At 43.5% G+C, this 21,008-nt stretch overlaps 1 protein-coding gene across 1 annotated transcript in view; it reads left to right on the top strand.

Moving 5' to 3' along the window:
• Nucleotides 1-18,520: 18,520 nt before the first annotated feature.
• The window catches only part of LOC134076363 (NACHT, LRR and PYD domains-containing protein 12-like), a 46,081-nt gene continuing 43,593 nt past the window's right edge, over nt 18,521-21,008 (top strand). The window contains exons 1-3 of the mRNA XM_062531377.1: nt 18,521-18,783; nt 20,448-20,476; nt 20,791-20,960. Of these exons, the coding sequence (XP_062387361.1) occupies nt 18,521-18,783; nt 20,448-20,476; nt 20,791-20,960 (462 nt within the window). The remainder of the gene's footprint in view (nt 18,784-20,447; nt 20,477-20,790; nt 20,961-21,008) is intronic.

Genomic DNA, 21,008 nt, shown 5'->3' with positions numbered 1-21,008 from the left:
CATTAAATATTTAACATAAATATTTATGGCCACTAGATGGCGGTATGGCACTCCAATTCGGCCATTATTTGGGCGTAAGCGGTGAAATGTCGCCATCTGGTGGCCGTGCAGCGCAATAGCGCCATTAAATACTTTATTTAAAATTACGGTAGAAAATCTTGTTATTCATTCATTTGTAATCCATCTGATATATTGTATTTTTCTTTTAAAACTTTGATTTCTCTATAAATTGTGGTATATATTTCTAATGTAACTTCTCTATGCCATTTTACAATGACCTTACATTTCAGCAATAGCCACAGTCTTGGGGGCTGATACTTTTCATAAGATTTCTCCACATTGCTGAAGCCAAATTCTGTAATTCTTTCTGTATACATCTTGTACCAAAATGTAGTTCATTATCTACCAATTATTACTTTGTAGTTGTTTATCAAAGTGAAATTATTGCTGGCATAAGTAGTAGTAGTAAATGTAGGCTATTACGTTTGTCCATGAACTGGCAGTGTGTGCAACCATGACATGCATATTAACATGCAATAGCTTTACATCATAATTTATGGCAAGTCTCCTGAAAATGCAATGTCAGATATAGCCTATACCAGCAATTAGAATTACTACCTGCCTAACAATGAAAGTACAGATATTCTCGAATACAGTGAATATAGGCCTACAGTAGGCAGTAGACAGTGCATACAGTCAGTCGCATACAGTTGGTGTACAGAAGGTGGTTTGCATTAATATAAATGAAACATAAATATGTGCAGTATATTACCTGGGTTGTATATTAGCAGAAACCTTATAAGAGCAGACTATACATATGGCTATGCAGTAAGAACAATATAGATGTGTGCAGTGTAATTAACAGAATATCTGATAAGAGCAGATTATGGCTATGCAGTAAGAACAATATAGATGTGTGCAGTGTAATTAACAGAATATCTGATAAGAGCAGATTATGGCTGCAGTAAGAACACTATAGATGTGTGCAGTGTAATTAACAGAATATCTGATGAGAGCAGATTATGGCTATGCAGTAAGAACACTATAGATGTGTGCAGTGTAATTAACAGAATATCTGATAAGAGCAGATTATGGCTATGCAGTAAGAACAATATACTGTAGATATGTGCAGTGTAATTAACAGAATATCTGATAAGAGCAGATTATGGCTATGCAGTAAGAACACTATAGATGTGTGCAGTGTAGTTAACATAATATCTGATAAGAGCAGATTATGGCTATGCAGTAAGAACAATATACTGTAGATATGTGCAGTGTAATTAACAGAATATCTGATAAGAGCAGATTATGGCTATGCAGTAAAATGTGTGCAGTGTAATTAACAGAATGTCTGATGAGCAGATTATGGCTATGCAGTAAGAACACTATAGATGTGTGCAGTGTAATTAACAGAATATCTGATAAGAGCAGATTATGGCTATGCAGTAAGAACAATATACTGTAGATATGTGCAGTGTAATTAACAGAATATCTGATAAGAGCAGATTATGGCTATGCAGTAAGAACACTATAGATGTGTGCAGTGTAATTAACAGAATATCTGATAAGAGCAGATTATGGCTATGCAGTAAGAACACTAGGCCTAAAGATGTGTGCAGTGTAATTAACAGAATATCTGATAAGAGCAGATTATGGCTATGCAGTAAGAACACTATAGATGTGTGCAGTGTAATTAACAGAATATCTGATAAGAGCAGATTATGGCTATGCAGTAAGAACAATATAGATGTGTACAGTGTAATTAACAGAATATCTGATAAGAGCAGATGATGGCTATGCAGTAAGAACAATATACTGTAGATGTGTGCAGTGTATTTTTTTTGTGATCAACATTTCTATTGTTTTGTTTGGGGTTACAGACATATCCAAAGTCATATGTGACTACGTTGAAAGAAAGAAAAGACATAATAATAACAGAAAGAGATAAACATCACATTGGTAAGACAATACCTAAATTAACAAACACATGTTCGGCACTATACAAGTCCTATAGTATAGATACTACTATAGGTAGTATAAATATTGAATAATTGTGAATGAATGGCATGGCAGTGCATCACCTTATTGCGTTAGGCCTGTCACAATATCAACATTTATTATTCGTCAAATGTTGACCATAATGAAATATTTCCTCTCCAAGGAGAGCGATTCAAATCAAATGGCTTATTGGCCATGTACAGTATACTTGTGTATACTGTACAAGGAATTTGGTCTCTGCATTTATCCCATCCGTGAGTTAGTGAACACACACAGCGAGGTGAAGCACACACTAACCCGGAGCAGTGAGCTGCCTTCCTACAGCGGTGCTCGGGGAGCAGTGAGGGGTTAACCATGCAAGGGCACTTCAGCCGTGGACTGGTCGGGGATGAACCGGCGGCAACCCTCCGGTCACAAGCTCCGAGCCCTAACCAGTAGGCCACGGCTTCCTTCAGGAAAGTGCTTTAGGTTTGTTTTGCCACCAGGTGCGTCTCCATTTCAGGATGAGCGCAGACTTCGCGTCTTCACACACCGTGAGCACTACTGCAGGGCACCCTGGTGCACAGCGGCCGCTTGGGATGGTTCCCATCACCTGCACTTTCATGTGTTTGGGGAGAGAACACTCCTCCCAAGTGTCCAACCTATAGGTGTCATCTGGGTAAACCCTGCCTGATCTGTGTCATCTTTAAAGGTGATGTCTTCAAAGGGTCCGATATGGGCTGGGTAAACTCTGCCTGATCTGTGTCATCTTTAAAGGTGATGTCTTCAAAGGGTCCAATATGGGCTGGGTAAACTCTGCCTGATCTGTGTCATCTTTAAAGGTGATGTCTTCAAAGGGTCCAATATGGGCTGGGTAAACTCTGCCTGATCTGTGTCATCTTTAAAGGTGATGTCTTCAAAGGGTCCGATATGGGCTGGGTAAACTCTGCCTGATCTGTGTCATCTTTAAAGGTGATGTCTTCAAAGGGTCCAATATGGGCTGGGTAAACTCTGCCTGATCTGTGTCATCTTTAAAGGTGATGTCTTCAAAGGGTCCGATATGGGCTGGGTAAACCCTGCCTGATAGGTGTGATCTGTGTCCTCTTTGAAGGTGATGTCTTCAAGTATGCCGAATCACAACAGCCGTCTCTGTTAGCGACACAAACAATGAGCGCGTTCTGGCGGGTAATCCTGTCAAAATGAGCGTGTTCTGGCGGGTAATCCTGTCAAAATGGCGGATGTTGTGATCTCAGGGGGTGAAGGTGCTGTCGTCGCGACGTCTCATTCTGGACACAACGTGTGCGGCGTGTCTCACCTGACGACAGAACTGCGCAGCGCAAGATGCGTGTGATTAAAAATCTGTCCACGATGGTCTAGATGGGCGTGTTTACGACTCTGCAGTCGATATCACTTGGCCTCAACTTATCGCGGGAGCAAGGCTTCTGCTGGGCAGCAGCGCCGTTTCTCTCCAGGTACTGCGGAGCTCAGACCGGCCGAGACCCTGCCGTCGGGACTATGCCCTAATTGGCTTTTACATCCCTGACGTATGTGCTGGCGTTTAGATGCCTCTTCGAATCCACAAGGGCCTGTATCGTCACGTGGTCACGTCTCGACTACGGGAAGTAGAAATTAGGCGTGTTCAAGTTCAACTCCAAATGACCTTTTGCAGCAACGAGAGCTGCCGGTGGCAGCAGGGGAGGGGATACAAACGCTGCTATGAAGTTGTACACTCTCTACTTCCCGTAATCTAGACTTGACCATGTGACGAATCACGAGGCACGGACCCGCACGGACTCTTGTGGATATGAGGAGGCATCTAAACACCTGCACACACGTCAGGGATGTAAAAGGCAATCAGGGCAAAGACCTGACGTCATGAAGGCAGGGTCTAGGCTCCGCTGCGCTCCGCAGTACCTCAAAAGCGGCTGCTCCGCTGCGAAGCAGCTGCCTGGCCACGCCTTGCTCCCGCGATAAGTTGAGGCCGTGTGATACCGACTGCCGAGTCGAAAACACACCCATCTAGACCATCGTGGACAGATTTTTAACCACGTGCATCTTGTGCTGCGCAGTTTTTGTGCTGCGCAGCCATCTTGAACGCGCCTAGTGTCCAACTTCAGAGCAGCATTTGTATCGCCGCCCCTCGGCCCCTGCTGTCACCGGCAGCTCTCGCTGCTGCAAGAGGTCAGTTGGGGTTGAACTTGAACGCGCCTAATATGTGTGTGTCTGTGTCTGTGTGTGTGTGTGTGTGTGTGTGTGCGGCATGTCTCATGTGGAAAGCTAGTTCTCCTCCTCTTGGTTTGGCTCAGTTGTTATTTGTTCGTTTTTAAAATTAAAAGTAAAAAATACAAAAAAAGTTGCTGCGTATCTCGTATGAAAAGCTGTTGCTGTTCAACAGGGTCACTGTACTGCAGCAGGAATACATAGACAGACTGATAGAAGGAAAGTTCATGTTCCAGGGCCATTCTAATAATAAATCAACAAGTGATGTTATGGGGGCGCTGTGGTGCAACAGGCTACAACATCAATACCATGAATATGTCGAGCACCCACATACCCATAACAAATATTATACATGATTTCATATCAGCTAAAAATACCAATATCAGCTTAGAAGAATCTAAGCATCCTTTTGATGCATGCGATATTTCACTATATGGTCTGTAGGACCATACCCTAATATTAGAACAATTAGAGCAAAAAACTCATTAATTCCTACAGCAATTACTCACTTAAACAAGATATGGGAGACACTTAGCATCTCCATGCTGTTACATATATTTGCCTCTTATTTATTATCTTCTTTATTTATTAGCTGCATTAACCTGATGCAGATGACCAGTGGTGTGTATTTGTATGCTAGGTGGCGTACTCCGAGAGAAACCGGGATACAGTTCCATGTACAGTATACACCTTATCCCGGTTTCTCAGGCAAAACACGTGAACTTTACTGTTGGTAACCGGAATAGTTACTATTATTCATCATATACAGGGATAATAATAACCGGGTTTCTCTGTGTCCATGTAAACACCATATCCTGAATATGTTCAAAATCGGGATAAGCCTCATAACCGGGTTACTAAAGTGCATGTAAAGGCAAAGAGTCCTCTGGACAGTGAGTGAGCGATGCCAAAATGGACGTTATGATTTGCAAATTACCGATGCGTGTACAACTAGAAAAGCACTCAGAGAGCGGCAAACCTCCGCCAAGCGAAAACATAACCGCCTCCTGGATTCAGACGGTGATACGCATCACTCCCAAAATTGGTTTCTTCCTTGTGTCATTTCAGACCTTCCCTGAAAATGTCATCAAAATCCATCCATAACTTTTTGAGTTATCTTGCAAACAAACAAACAGGCAAACAAACAAACAAACAAAGAGACAGACAGACGGTAACAATGGCCAGATCAATAAAGGCTCTCTTTTGAAGTGCTCATGTTGTTTCAACACGTAATTCGAACAACAAATCAACAAGTGATGTTATGGGGGCGCTTTGGCGCAACAGGCTACAGCATCCATGCCATGAATGGGTCGAGCACCCACATATTCGGGGAGATTTTATGATTCGCTACAGCTGGGGTGCCCAGTTGAGTTGCTCTCGTTTGTCGTTTTCACAGATTTGCACCGGCCTCTTCACACACACACACACACACACACACACACACACACACACACACACAAGGCAGCACTGCTTGAAAGGTGCGAGGATTAGGGTTAGGGTTGGGTGCCTTGAAATCAACGTTAGGAGCCCAAAAGACCATCAAACCAATGCAGTGTAATGTAGTCGCAAATGCACCACATGTACACAAACCATCTAGGAATTTTGGGAAACAATCTGGGAATCTGGGATTTTTTTGGCAGAATGCAAAATCAAAGACTTTTTTTTGTTGTTGTTGTTAAATCAAGTCAGTGGAGATAATATATTATATTGATTTAGCAAATGATGTGTTGTCGAGTCATTTTTTTTTTTGGTTTGTTTTTCAATTTCATTATCATAAAAAAACAGTCAGCATTTCATCATTCAATCAACACCAGCATCTGAATGAGTTTTGTCAAAGTCCAGTGATATCCTTTTGTTTACAGCTGAAAACAAAACAAAACAGAACATGTATAGCCTATTCAGCATAATATATCTTTTTAATACATGATCCCAGAAGGTCCAAAATACAAAAGTCTCCATTACACAGCTGCTCCTCCAGCAGAGGAGAGTGGAGCAGTCGCCTGCACAGCAGCAGCAGGAGACAAGTCTCAGTCACAGGCGCACGTCCTGGTCATCTCGTGTGTGTGTGTGTGTGTGTGTGTGTGTGTGTGTGTGTGTGTGTGTGTGTGTGTGTGTGTGTGTGTGTGTGCGTAGTTCCCGAGTGGCGTCTCAGTGGAACTCGATCAGGTACTCGGGGTTATCGTGTGTGTGTGTGTGTGTGTGTGTGTGTGTGTGTGTGTGTGTGTGTGTGTGTGTGTGTGTGTGTGTGCGTAGTTCCCAAGTGGCGTCTCAGTGGAACTCGATCAGGTACTCGGGGTTATCGTGTGTGTGTGTGTGTGTGTGTGTGTGTGTGTGTGTGTGTGTGTGTATATGTGTGTGTGTGTGTGTGTGTGTGTGTGCGTAGTTCCCGAGTGGCGTCCTCAGTGGAACTCGATCAGGTACTCGGGGTTATTGTGTGTGTGTGTGTGTATGTGTGTGTGTGTGTGTGTGTATATGTGTGTGTGTGTGTGTGTGTGTGCGCGTAGTTCCCGAGTGGCGTCCTCAGTGGAACTCGATCAGGTACTCGGGGTTATCGTGTGTGTGTGTGTGTGTGTGTATGTGTGTGTGTGTGTGTGTGTGTATGTGTGTGTGTGTGTGTGTGTGTGTGTGTGTGTGTGTGTGTGTGTGTGTGTGTGTGTGTGTGTGTGTGTGTGTGTGTGTGTGTGTGTGTGTGTGTGCCCGTAGTTCCCGAGTGGCGTCCTCAGTGGAACTGGATCAGGTACTCGGGGTACACCTGGTTGCTGTCGAACACGACGAAGATCTTGGGCTGCCCGGCGTCGTCCACGCAGCTGTCGTAGACGTTGGTCAGCGTGCCGTCCTTGGAGGGCGGCCGGCAGAGCGCGCTGGAACCCGCCGCGTAATCACCCACCAGCACGCGGGCCAGGAACATGCACCGGTACGGAGACGCAGACGCAGACGCAGACGCAGACGCAGACGCCGCTGTTGCCGCTGGATACAGCCCGTGCGTCTGGAGGCTGAGGAGGTGCGTCTGGGACACCTCGCAGAACTTGCTGGAGTACCGGGCGTCTCTGGCAAAGTACGAACCTGAGAGAGAGAGAAGGAGAGAGAGAGAGAGAGAGAGAGAGAGGCAGAAGCAGAGAGAGAGAGAGAGAGAAGCAGAGAGAGAGAGAGAGAGAGAGAGAGAGAGAGAGAGAGAGAGAGAGAGAGAGAGAGCTGCAGTTAGAGTGAAGCCCAAAAACTATGAGCTCTTAATAAATCAAATAGTTTCATTCATTTGGAGTGATCAACAATGACACCAAAGACATCCACAGGTGTGTGAACACTTCAGGAAACAACTGGGATATACTACAGGGAGTAAAAGAAGAGGACCTGCCTTATTTTTGTATTTTTATCTGCTGAGGAAAACATCCATGCTAACTTTTCTAGCCCTGCACTACATTTCTGGAGCATAGGAGAAAAGGAAAAAGCAAAGAGACATTATACCAGCAAAACCAGCTAAAGATCTGAACTGCCAAAACCACCCGAAGGCCCTGTGGATCCTGGATACTCCTGGACTACCAAAACATCAAAAATATACTGAATCAAGGTAGGACTTGCTTTAAAACATAGCTACTGACCACTGACCTTGGAACAATAATAATAAAGGATAAACTAGCCATGGAAGCAGCCATGACAGCTTTAGAATGTTCAGAGACATCAACGACAGTTGATATGCAAATGAATCCCACTGGAGCAACCAATGAATGCCAACGGAACCTGGATATGCAAATGAGCTACCCCACAAATGTAACAACTGAGACGCAAAAGAAAAAACTCAGAGCACAGTTACTAAAGCAATGTCCAGAGACACTCAGAACAGATTTTACACATTTGAACAACAAGAGGGTGAAATCAGATCTCCTCTTCTACACAGAAAACCCAGAAGCCTGGCACTCAGCCCTAAGAAAGACCTACAAAGACTTAAAAATGTCAAGGAATAAAGTAATGAGACATCTCTACCTAGACACCACGCCCAAGTTTAATATCAACCTCTATCACAGTGGAACAGTCATGATCCAAGGACCTGAGTCCAGCCTAAACAGTTTTGAACAGGACTTTGAGAGACTAAAAGACTTAGCAGAAAAAGAAAAAAACAGTCTTCCTCCACAAACAACAGAGGTGGCCACTAAAGCATCGGCCCCTGTTCCACCGTCCCCTCACCCAAATCCAGTCATGCACACTCCACGGACCCCAAGGACCCCTATATCTGTGCAGCGCATTGAGGACTGCATGTCCCTATTAGAATCCGAAATGACAGAGATCAGGGAACAGAATCTTTTGAAACAAGAGAAGTTTTGACAGAAAAAGAAAAAGAAATTAAACACATACAAGAACAGCTTTCACATATGACATCAACAGAAAAAGGCCCAACAGCAGAACAGCCGCATCAAGAGAGCACCAGCACCAGTGAAAACCCCCCTATGCGACTCCATCCACAGCAGGCCCCACCTTCACACCAACCTGCTGAGAGAAACACCACCACGCCCTCTACATCACAGCTGACATCAAATCCCCCCAAGAGCAATGCCACTGCATCCACTAAAACACCACAACCAGCAAAGAGTAACAACCTGCTGCCAACACCACAAACTACAAAGACCTCCCCACAAAAAACAGTCATGCTCATGGACTCCAATGGAAAACGCCTGGATCAAATGCGGATGTTCCCAACCCACAGGATTGCTAAACTAAGGTGCCCTACCACCACAGCAGCACTGCAACAAATTGAGCAATTCGATATGGAAGTCCCAGACAACATAGTGATACACACCGGCACCAACGACCTCCACTCAAAGGGAATGGGAGTGCTTGAGCTGCTGAAGAAGGTTGTAGAATCGGCTAGAAAAGCTTTTCCTGAGGCCAACATCACCCTTTCTACTCTTCTGCCGCGCTCAGATTTCCCCTGGACAACAATTAAACACATTAATGAAGAAATAGCTGACTACTGCTCTTCCCTCAACATCAAAGTGGCTCACTACCCCAACCTGACATATAGACACTTTTCAGACCATGTGCACCTGAATCAGGAAGGAGTCAGGTATTTTGTGAAAGTTTTAAAGGACACCATCCTCTGTAGAGCCCCAACCTCAGCTCATGAGCGGAGATCCCCCGAGCAGCCTCACCACACCCCCAGAGACAGAGGAACACAGCCTGACAGCATCCCAGCTCGCCAGACTGGACCCACCAAAGACCCACGGAGGGGTAAGAGCTCCACAGCTGCTGCACCGCCCCGCCCACCTATGGGAGCGCAGGAAAGGAGTGCAACCCAGGAGGAAATCCAGCGCCCTACCATGCACCACCGGCCCACCTACGCTGAAGTCACCCAGGGCCTTCAGCTCCAGCCGAAATCGGACCTTGGCCAGGTGCGACAGATCCTGCGGCTTCTGTGTGACTTAGTAGGTTGAAGAAAAAAAAAAAAAAAAAAGAGAAATGTTCACTGTCTATCTATCTGCCTATCTGTTTTAACCTTTCTGCAAAAAATGTCACTGTTGTTCACTCCATTTAATGATACTTAAAATATAAAGATACATGAAATCACTCACAATTAGCTCATGGAACATTCAAGGACTGCACTCTTCAGCATTTGGAACGAAAAGCAGAAATGCTGACTTTGTAAATAAGTTAAACAATCTAGATATTGTTGTTTTAATTGAGACTTGGTGTAACACAGACACTGACACATACTGCCCAAAAGGCTATACAGAAATCCTGCTGCCTTCTATTAAACACAACTACATCAAACGGGGAAGACAATCTGGTGGAATTATAATCTGGTACAAAGAAAAACTTGCAACTAAATTGAAACTAGTAAAAAAAGGTATAACACACGCATGGCTGAAACTCAGAAAAGGCACATTTAACTGTGACAACGATCTATTCATCTGTGCAGCCTATGCACCACCTCATGATTCACCATATTATGATGAGGAATTCTTTAACAGGCTCCATACAGAAATTAACAGCTTCCAGGCCCAGGGAAATGTCCTTCTGTGTGGGGACTTCAATGCCCGTACAGGCACAGAGCCAGACTGTATAGACCCAGCAGGAAACAATCACATATTCAACAACCTATCGGCCCCCCTCATCCCCATCACAATGACAAGGAATAATCCAGACAAGATCATAAACAAAAATGGTAAAGAGTTAGTGCACCTCTGTCGCTCCTTAGGCCTGTACATGCTTAATGGTAGGATCAGAGGGGACTCTTTAGGAAGGTTCACATATTGCTCAGCTCTTGGGACTAGTGTAGTCGACTATTCCATTACTGACATGGACCCATCTTCCATAAGTGCATTCACTGTAAGACCACAGTCAACCTTTTCAGATCACTGTCAGATAACCACATTCTTGAAAAATATTAACGATACAAAACCTATACAGACCCCCTCCAAATTAATCCAATTAAACCAGACATATAAATGGAAATCTGACAGTGTGACTGAATTTCATAATGCAATCAATTCGGTTGAAATTACTAACAATATTAACATGTTCCTTTTAAAACAATTCAGACCCAATAGTGATGATGTCAACCTGGCAGCGGAGGAAATCTCCAATATATATAAGAGAGCCGCCAAAAAGGCAAACCTGTTGAAAAACTGTAAAAAAAGAAAACCATCAAAAGAAAAATGGTTTGACCACGAATGTATGGAGAAACGGAAAGATCTCAGACAATTATCAAACAAAAAACACCATGACCAGAAAAATATCTGTCTGAGACAAAATTATTCTGATGCCCTAAAAGACTACAAATTAACAATTAAAAAGAAAAAACAAGAATACTGCAACAAAACGCTACAAGAAATCGAAGGCTCTCTCCAAACCAACACTTTCTGGGAGAGATGGAAACATTTAAACAATTCCCCACCAAAAGAATTGGCCATTCAAAATCCAGACACCTGGAAAACATTTTACCAAAACCTATATAAACCTATGCCAGATGACATCACTAATGAACAAAAAAATATAAAATTAAACCTCAAAAAGCTTGAAGAGGCCATTTGTGTCCACCAAAATCCACTTGATCACAGCATCTCAATTGATGAGCTCACGAAAAATCTTAAAAAGCTCAAGCCTGAAAAAGCTTGTGGTCCTGATAGTATCCGGACAGAAATGTTGAAATTCAGCCCACCCATTCTACAAATGGCTCTCCTCAAGTTATTTAATCTTGCTTTTCAAGCTGGTTGCTTCCCTGATGTCTGGAACAGGGGGCTTATATCCCCAATACATAAGAGTGGAGACAAATCTGACCCTAATAACTACCGAGGCATCTGTGTGAGCAGTAATCTGGGGAAGGTGTTCTGCTGTATCCTCAACGCCCGTTTACAGGCCTTCCTTATCGAACACAATGTCTTGAGTAAAAATCAAATTGGCTTCTTACCAAATTGCCGCACTACAGATCATGTTTACACCCTCCATACCCTGATAAACCAAAATGTTCACCAAAAAAGTAAGGGGAAAATATTTGCGTGTTTCATTGATTTTAAAAAAGCTTTCGATTCAATCTGGCACGAAGGATTGTATTTCAAAATCCTACAAAGTGGTATAGGGGGTAAAATGTATAACATCATCAAATCAATTTATTTGGGCAACAAGTGTGGCGTAAAAATTGGCAACAAAAGAACTGAATACTTCACTCAAGGGCGGGGGGTGAGACAGGGTTGCAGCTTGAGTCCAACCTTGTTCAATATCTATATAAATGAGTTAGCGGTGTTACTGGAACAATCTGCAACACCTGGGCTCACCCTGTTGGACACGGAAGTCAAATCCCTGCTCTTCGCGGATGACCTGGTACTGCTGTCGGCCACTGAACAGGGCCTACAGCAGCACCTGGACCTGCTAGAGCAGTACTGTCAGAACTGGGCCCTGACAGTCAATTTGGATAAATCTAAAGTTATGATCTTCCAGAAGCATCCCAGACCTCAGGGAACCAGACACACTTTTACTCTAGGTAACACCGCCCTAGAAAATGTTACTTCCTACAATTACCTTGGCTTAAAAATTAACGCCTCTGGAAACTTTGGTCTTGCAGTGAGTGCACTAAAAGAAAAAGCACGACGAGCATTTTATGCAATAAAAAGAAATTTCCATCAAATAGATATACCAATTAAAATCTGGTCCAAAATATTTGACACAGTCATTTTGCCAATTGCACTGTATGGAAGTGAGATATGGGGTCCACTCAGTAATCATGACTACACTAGATGGGACAAACACCCAATAGAAGCCCTGCATGCTGAATTCTGTAGAAATTTGTTACATGTCCAAAGAAAAGTACCCACAAATGCTTGCAGGGCAGAATTAGGCCGATTTCCACTATTGATTAATATCCAAAAACGATCACTAAAATTCTGGATTCATCTCAAATTAAGCCCTCAAAATTCACTGCATTTTAAAGCATTTAAATCCCAAGAGCTCAGCCCTAAGTCCAGTCCCCTATGTCAGCTGGTCTCGGATTTAACTAACCCACTAGTAACCCCTAACCTACAAACTGTCCAGACCAGCACTGCTTCCCAACCACCAATCAGAATCAACCAAATTAACAAGAACAACAAGAATTCTTATTTGGAACATTGGAAGAAAGAAACAAAATTACAACACAAACTAGAATGCTACATTGGCATACGAAAAGACTATCAATTGGCAGAGTATCTCCACACTGTCAGAGATACGAAGCAGAGACAGATCCTCACCAAGTACAGGCTGAGTGACCACAGTCTAGCCATAGAGATAGGCAGACACAAGAAATCATGGCTGCCCAAAGAGCAAAGGACATGTGGCCACTGTATGACAGGGGAGGTAGAGTCAGAGGTGCACTTTCTGTTACACTGTGACAAATATCGGTCCCAAAGAGACAAATACATCAACAATTTGAACAACATCATCCCAAATTTCACAAAACTAGAGGAAGAGAAACAACTTGCCATAGTTTTGGGTGAGGACACCAGCACATGCATATTGTCAGCCAGTTATGTGTCCTCACTCCATAACCAGAGAGAAGGTATTACCTAAAATAATCCCCCCACCACATCTACCCTTCAACACAACACTGCCCCCACACTGTCTGTCTGTTACACCATCTCTCCTGTTTGTTTTATTTTGTTTTGTTCTGTCTTGGTTCTCCTATGCATGAACAATGGTTTGTATGGCTGTGACATGCCTGTGAGCGTGTGTGTGTGTGTGTGTGTGTGTGTGTGTGTGTGTGTGTGTGTGCATGATTTCGCTGATTTCCATTGATTCATGTGATATGTGTCTTGATGTTTTGTATGTTAGTGCGTTCAGTGTTATCTGTAACACTAGCTTTGGCAATATTGTGAAAAACAGTCATGCTAATAAAGCTCCTTTGAATTGAATTGAATTGAATTGAATTGAGAGAGAGAGAGAGGCGTGTGCAGAGAGAGAGAGAGAGAGAGAGAGAGAGAGAGAGGGAGAGGGAGAGGGAGAGGGAGAGGGAGAGGGAGAGGGAGAGGGAGGGAGAGGCAGAGAAGGAGAGAGAGAGGGAGAGAAGGAGAGAGAGAGGGAGAGAGAGAAGGAGAGAGAGAGAGGGAGGGAGAGAGGGAGAGAAGGAGAGAGAAGGAGAGAGAGAGAGGAGAGAGGGAGAGAGAGAGAGAGAAGGAGAGAGAGAGAGGAGAGAGAGAGGCAGAGAGAGAATGATAGATAGATAGAGAGCGAGAGAGAGAGAGAGAGAAGCAGAGAGAGTGGGAGATTATCACATTAGTCTAGGCCTCGCAGAACCTGCAGGAATACCTGACTCTGGCAAACTAGTACAAAACAGTTTGTGTGTGTGTGTGTAAGAGAGAGCAATAGTGTGTGTGTGTGTGTGTGTGTGTGTGTGTGTGTGTGTATTGGTGTGTGTGTGTGTGTGTGTGGCATGCTGATGGCATGAAAGCTAGTTAGCGTGCTCGGCGCCCGATCCGAGGTGCTGCTGTTTCGCAGGTTCGAGACCAGGCGTGTGCAGGGCTGGACCACACAACGCAGGTTACACAGTGACATCATAGTGCGGAACTCTCCGTATGCCAACATTCTAATCACAGCCAAACCTGGTAAGAGCCAACCTCAGACCTGCCAGCCTTGAAAGAATTGTATGAGTACTACTGTAAGTTAATGTAAGTAAAACAAAGTTGTTGAAGTTGGTACAGGATTCCTTAGTCTGGTGATCACCATACTAAGCTCAATTTTTACACCATTCAGTCTCAGATCCACAACCCACTTCTGCTGTACACCATTCAGTCTCAGATCCACAACCCACTTCTTCCCCAGGAGCCGTCTCATCAGCTGAGGTTGTGTAAGTGTGTGTGTCATCCTCATCCTCCAGCACCGCGTCCGTTAGTGTGTCCACAGCGTTAAGCTGACGATGTCCCGTCTCTTTTTCTGCAGACACACGCTAGCCAAGTGGTTAAGCGTTCCACAGTAGCAGATGCACAATGAAAACGCATCAGAATCTCAGCAATAATCACGTACTGTGTGCAGTCAGCTGATGGCTGCAGACGGCTACATGAAGTCGAATCCCCCTAATGATTCCTGTTAGACGGCTGTCTGAAGTTGTGCTCCTGTAGGCCTATATGATATTTACAGTCAAATGTTTTGTGAGGGAATGCAGAAGGCTAAAAATGAATTCCCATCTTTAAAATAACAAATACCCAACATGGTCCTTCTGGGGCTCTGTAGTTATTCATATATTCACCTCTCATACATTTACCTGCACATAACAACACACTTACATGTGCTGTGGGTTGGTACTGTGTCTTTAAGGCAAAACTAAAGGATGGGCTTTAGTGCTGTGCTATCTAGGCAGTAAAAACTTTTTATAACAGCTTCTTGCTGGAACACAAAGTTCACTCTGAAACAGGTGTCAGACAGTACAGTTGGAATATATCTTCGGTGGTTAAAAAGATCTCAGGTGAAAAAAAGGTGAGTGCCTTTAATTACTTTGTTGTGAATGGACAGTTATGGTTTGAAGGTGAACATGAAAATAAAAGGTTTGTTAATTTTCCATGCATGAAAACAGATGCTCTAAAAAAAAGCATATAGAGAATATTGTAAAGGTACGCTATACATGTACGTACTGTACACAAAATCTTTATGAATGGTAACATGCAGGTACAGAAAACAATGTTTTGTAGCTGCTTGACCTAAGGGTTGAATGTGCTGATTTCCTGCTTATCCAATGTCATGTGACCCCGTACTGGACCATGTTCCTAACAGGGAGGCTACACCGGCCACGTACGAAGTGTTCTGATGCGTAATGGCTGCTGCTACAACTAGCTTCCACTGTGGTCAATGGAGCTGAACTGGCGACACCAGTCTTCAAAAACTATTTGTACAAACAGAGTGCTTCAGTTGTGGACCCGGTGTAGTTTGGGCCGAGGACTCGTCATAGGAAATGTAACAGATTTCCATCTCTTGTTGGTAGACCAAGCAAGACATTGCAAACGTAGAAGAGAGATTTGAGATTTGTTTTTGTAATTATTGTGACTGTTACGGTGAAGTCGGTTCTCATGATTAAATCAGGGTTGTGCAGGTAGCCCATACTGAGCTGAGGTCTGTGTGTGTGTGTGTGTGTGTGTGTGTGTGTGTGTGTGTGTGTGTGTGTGTGTGTGTGTGTGTGTGTGTGTGTGGGACTTTATCCAAAAGTGCTAGAAGAGAGAGGCTGACTCCTGATCAGCATGGTGTCTGTCTACTGTAGTCTCTCTTGTATCAGCATATTCTGCCAGTGAGATCTGTACTCATCATGAAAGTCAGGGAGGAGATCAAGGTGCCTGTAGACAACAGCATGACCAAGTCTCTAAATCATTTACTAAGCTACACTGGGTCGTTGTGCTCCATTTGAAAACCATCAACAACAGGTCCAATGCTTATGTGTATAAAGAGCTTGAAATACAAAATATGTTTCAGCTGTGTTATTGATTTAGTAATAGACTCAAGGCCGGCGCCCACCGGACACGCCGTTCAGTGGTGTAGGCTTGAGGTGCAGGATTTTAGAACAGTTTTCTAACCCTGTGTGGCTGCTGCACGACAGACCTTTCCAGTGGGCTTTGTTCCGTTAAAAACAATGGAGTTCTCATTGTTTTCTTGTTGCGGCGTGCTGCGTTCGTGTCTGGTGGGTGCCAGCCTTCTGGACTGCTTGCTGTGTTCAACTGCGATTCAATACTAGACATACTGAGTGATGTAATGATTCACTAGGTTTCCATGGATACCAACTTAATGGAACTCACTGCAGTTCCTTTACAGCTCTTGGACATGAGCCACCGGCCTTTGCTCCAGCATCAGCCATATTTGATCTGCCAGCTAGCTGTGACTGACAACTACAGACAAAACTGTATCAATGTCATATGATTTTTGTTTGACTGTTTGTTGTATGAATAAAAAATGACTGCCAGAGAGTGAATTCTTAACATCAACTTTTCAAAGAGGACATAGAATGGATGAATTGAGGATTGAATTAGAGTTCTCTAATGTTAAAATAGTATATATTCAACTTTGGAAAAATAAACTCAATTGCAATTTTACAAGCCCAATTAAAACCTTATATTCAGGCTGGGTATTGAAATTGTCTGTTTGACTAAATGGCGCCTTCTTTGGCAACCACAATTGAGCTTCAATGGCTTTGCGATATTTTACATCATAAGTAGTCTTTGTTCTAATTCGCCCATTTTTTAGTGGCTATTTCTAAGTTCAAGATTTTCATATGCATGCCACATGTTCATGATAGCTCTTTGGTTATGCACCTCTCCAAATTCATCAAAAAACAGACAAAATGTTCTATGTCTCCTTTAAGAGCTATCCACAAGGTCAGGCAATGTGGAGATATTTCTCGGCGCAATTTACTGTATGTCAGACAAGAAAACAACAACTCCAGCATCTGATTATTTCCTCTTAGCTATCAATTGAACATACAGACAATTTTAATTATACGACTAAATTATCTTGCCTTTTTCTGTATTTGAATGGTTTTATGTGGAACCATTTAAGTTTTTTTCCCCCAAGAATGTCACAGCCCCAGTCAACATTTTAAAGAGATTGCATATCAATCCTTACTGAAATTTAATATTAAAATAAAACACATAAATGCACTGAATCCCAGTTATGGCGCGCAAAAGGCAGTAACAACATCAAGGCCATGTCCAATTGTCAAGGGCGCACGCTTGATAGTACTGTTCTTTCCAGTAGCATCTCAGTTAGCTTGCTCCTCAGTATGCGTCCCTACATTTGGACAGCACAAACTAGTTGGCATCACCTGACTCGGGGAGGGGGGTGTGTTGCTTGATGATTTGCATGACGTGTGGAGCTTGACCTGCGCTGCGCAATGGATTATGGGATATCTGAGGCCAAAAAAGATGCATCGATGCACGCTTGGAAATCACGTCAAACGAAGTACCCATCTTGTGAGAGTGCTTGACTTTCAGACAGTCTATTCTGACGTAACTTCCGGAAAATGCACGTACGAGGGGGTGCCTTCTTTAAATGAGTCTCTAACACAAGCAGTAGGACAGTGGTCACTGACCCCAATATCAAAGACTCCACTGACAGTAATTTTATCTGGTTTGTTTGAAAAGATTAAGTCAATAGTGGTGAACTTAGAGGGGTTTAAAAGGTTGGGTCTAGTAGGTTCAGTGATTAGTTGAGTGAGGTTGAGGCTAGCAGAGACTTCCTTCATGTAACTTGAAGCAGCAGATGACCAATCAGGATGTGAGTTATCAGAGCAGCTTAGGGGTCTGGCATATTCCTGCGTCTGCACTCATGAAGTGCTAAGTGTGTGACGATAACATGATGTGGCAGGTGGAGGTGTATGTTTGCCTCCAGATTTGTGGCCGAGATTGTGTTGTGGTTGCCACTGGGCTCAGTGAGATATAGCTATGGTTTACGGAACACTGTGATCCAAATTCAACATGGTTGGACTACACCGTGGAAAAATGTCCGCTGCTTGGTGCATGTCAGGAAGGCAAGAATGGGGCGGGTCTTTGACATCGTGCTATTGTAATGAGTGTTCATTACTGGATTTACATGTAAATAGAGATGTGCCCATAGATTCACATCTCGTTGGAGAGCCATTTTTACAAAGGCTTTGAATGCAGCTCAGGACTGCCGTTGTTTGTTTTATAATGTAATATTTACCACTGTGTCTAATATGCAAAACAATCTCTCTTTTACTCTCATTTTAATCCACAAATAGACCCTAGGTTGTTTTTACACCAAATTTCTCCTTAAAACCACAACAGGAATAAAGACTAAATGGGCACTGTGGCAAAGTGTCTAGACCCCTCAAGACCAACTATCTGTATTTGTTGTATGACAGGTGAGCATCATGGCTGAGAACTCTCTGGATCTGCTCCTCAAAACTCTGGATGAGTTGAAGTCTGCAGAGCTGAAGCGGTTCAGGATGTACCTGTCTGAGAGGACGGTGGAGGGGTTTGAGCCCATCCCCAGAGGAACGCTGGAGGACAGTGACACTACTGATGTTGCCTCTATAATGACGGATGCATATGGGGAGGAAGGCAGAGTGAAAGTGACTCAGACCATCCTGAGGAAGATGAACCTCAACAACCTTGCAGACAAACTAGAAGAGAGGTAGATACAACTCTCTCTCTCACTCACTCACTCACTCACTCACTCACTCACTCACTCACACACACACACACACACACACACACACACACACACATACAGTACAGGTCATGAATGGGACACATACCAGAAAATTAGAATTTCAAGTAGACTGTTATTTGGAGGAGCTTTTGAGATCTGGGGTTATATCCTCACTGTAAAAATGAATTATTATCAGATGAGATAATCCTTTAATCATCTCCCAGGACAAAGGGCAAATTTGCATTGTTACAGCACACCATACATCACCAGTAAGACATGCAACAGTACACACTCCTTAGCCATGCTCTCCTGCACTATACATGTTCCAGCACATGTGGAATAGCCACTGTGTACAGCCATTTATCACACAATACGGTCATAGATAGATAGATAGATAGATAGTTTATTGATCCCCAAGGGGAAATTCAAAATCATGCTCAAGGTCATGCTGCGTGATGTAGAGTCCCTTGTAAGCGGCACAGCCGTTCAAGATATGTGCCATGGTCTCTCTTTGCTGGTCGCGATGTGACATGCAGAACGGCTCATGTTGACTTGAATACCACACAGACAGATTGGCTTTTGTTGGTAATACTTGTAAATGAGCACACACACACACACACACACACACACACACACACACACACACACACACACACACACACACACACCATACATCATCAGTAAGACATGCAACAATACACACTCCTTGGGCATGCTCCCCTGCACTATACCTGTCTCTGAAACAGCTGCTCAGAGTGACACGTGTTGGGTGGTTTACTCAGCACAGATGTCAGTTTAGCCACCGTCCTGCTCTCTCCCACTATCTCTCTTGGGTCAAGCAGACATCCCAGAACAGCACTAGCTCTTGCCGCTCCCCCAACATACTACTGCATAGAAAATGGCTGATGCCACCACTGAGCTGTAAAATGTTCTCAAAAGCGCCCATAAACCCCAAAAGATCTCAGTTGCCTCAGCAGATACAGCCTGCTCATGCCCTTTTGGTAGAGTGCAGCCGTGGTGTCAGGCCAGTCCAGCTTACTCTTCAGGTGAACATCCAGGTGTCACCCTCACCATCTCATTTCCCTGAATGCTCACTGGTGCTGATGGGGGATGACCTTTCCTATGGAAAACCACCACCAGTTCTTTGGTCTTGGCTGTATTGAGTTGGAGATGGATCCTCAGGCACCAGTCAAAAATACTGCATGAGATCTCTGTACTTAATGTCATCATACTCCTAGGCCTACTACACGTCCCCCCTGCACACATGAGAGTTTGTGAGGGCTGTGCCACTCGTGCCACTGGAGGAGGGGCCGCTCATTTACTCCCCTAAATTATTGCAAATATAGACTTGGTTGGGATTTCCGAACAGTTTGTGCTACTTTGTCAATATTTGGGAAACTGCTCAAGTGCCACAAGGGCACAGCAAATGAACTTCAGAAACAATATGCTACATCAAAGCATTAAAGCTCACGATATTCAAACCGACCCAAAACGCACACACACACACACACACACACACACGCACAGACAAAGGTATTTCTCCAATACTAATTATGAATATCCTGTTGTACACATATACAGTATAAGTGATTTATTGAAATGTTTCTATAATGAATTTGCATTGTCTTTTTGCCATGTTTCTCCAGGGATGCTGCAGCGACAGGAAAGCAAGATGGTAAGACTTTAATACATTCCACAGCTGTACTGCATGTTTGTGCACTTATCACTGAGTGCACTTTAATGATTTTTTATCAAACTTTTATTTTCACTTTTTGTTTGAGGGAGCAATTGTTCAAGACTCAAATAAGGAAGATGGTTAGACTTTTTATGACACACTAATCAAATATGTACAGCATAATTATGATGCACTAGTTATGTATATGCTTTAAATATAGCAATTAATCATCATTATGGACATAGATTATTTATACAGAAAATGTACAAGTCGTACGAACACGTATGTGTGAAATGTATGCTTATTTTTGGCAGATGCAATTCTACAGGAAGCCAAAGAAAAACACAAAAAGTGGATGACAGAGAAGTTTGGTGAGATTTATGAGTGTACCGAGGAGGGAAAGAACAAAGCACTCCTGAGTGAGATCTACACTGAGCTCTACATCACAGAGGGAGAGAGTCAAGGCACCAACACTCAGCATGAGGTTCGCAGGATTGAATCCCCAAAGGCAGACAAAGACAAAATCAACTCT

This window comes from Sardina pilchardus, chromosome 1 (assembly GCF_963854185.1).
Source record: "Sardina pilchardus chromosome 1, fSarPil1.1, whole genome shotgun sequence".
NCBI classification, from domain to species: domain Eukaryota; kingdom Metazoa; phylum Chordata; class Actinopteri; order Clupeiformes; family Clupeidae; genus Sardina; species Sardina pilchardus.
Note: the sequence above shows the minus strand (reverse complement) of the source record. Positions and strands in the feature narration are given on the sequence as shown.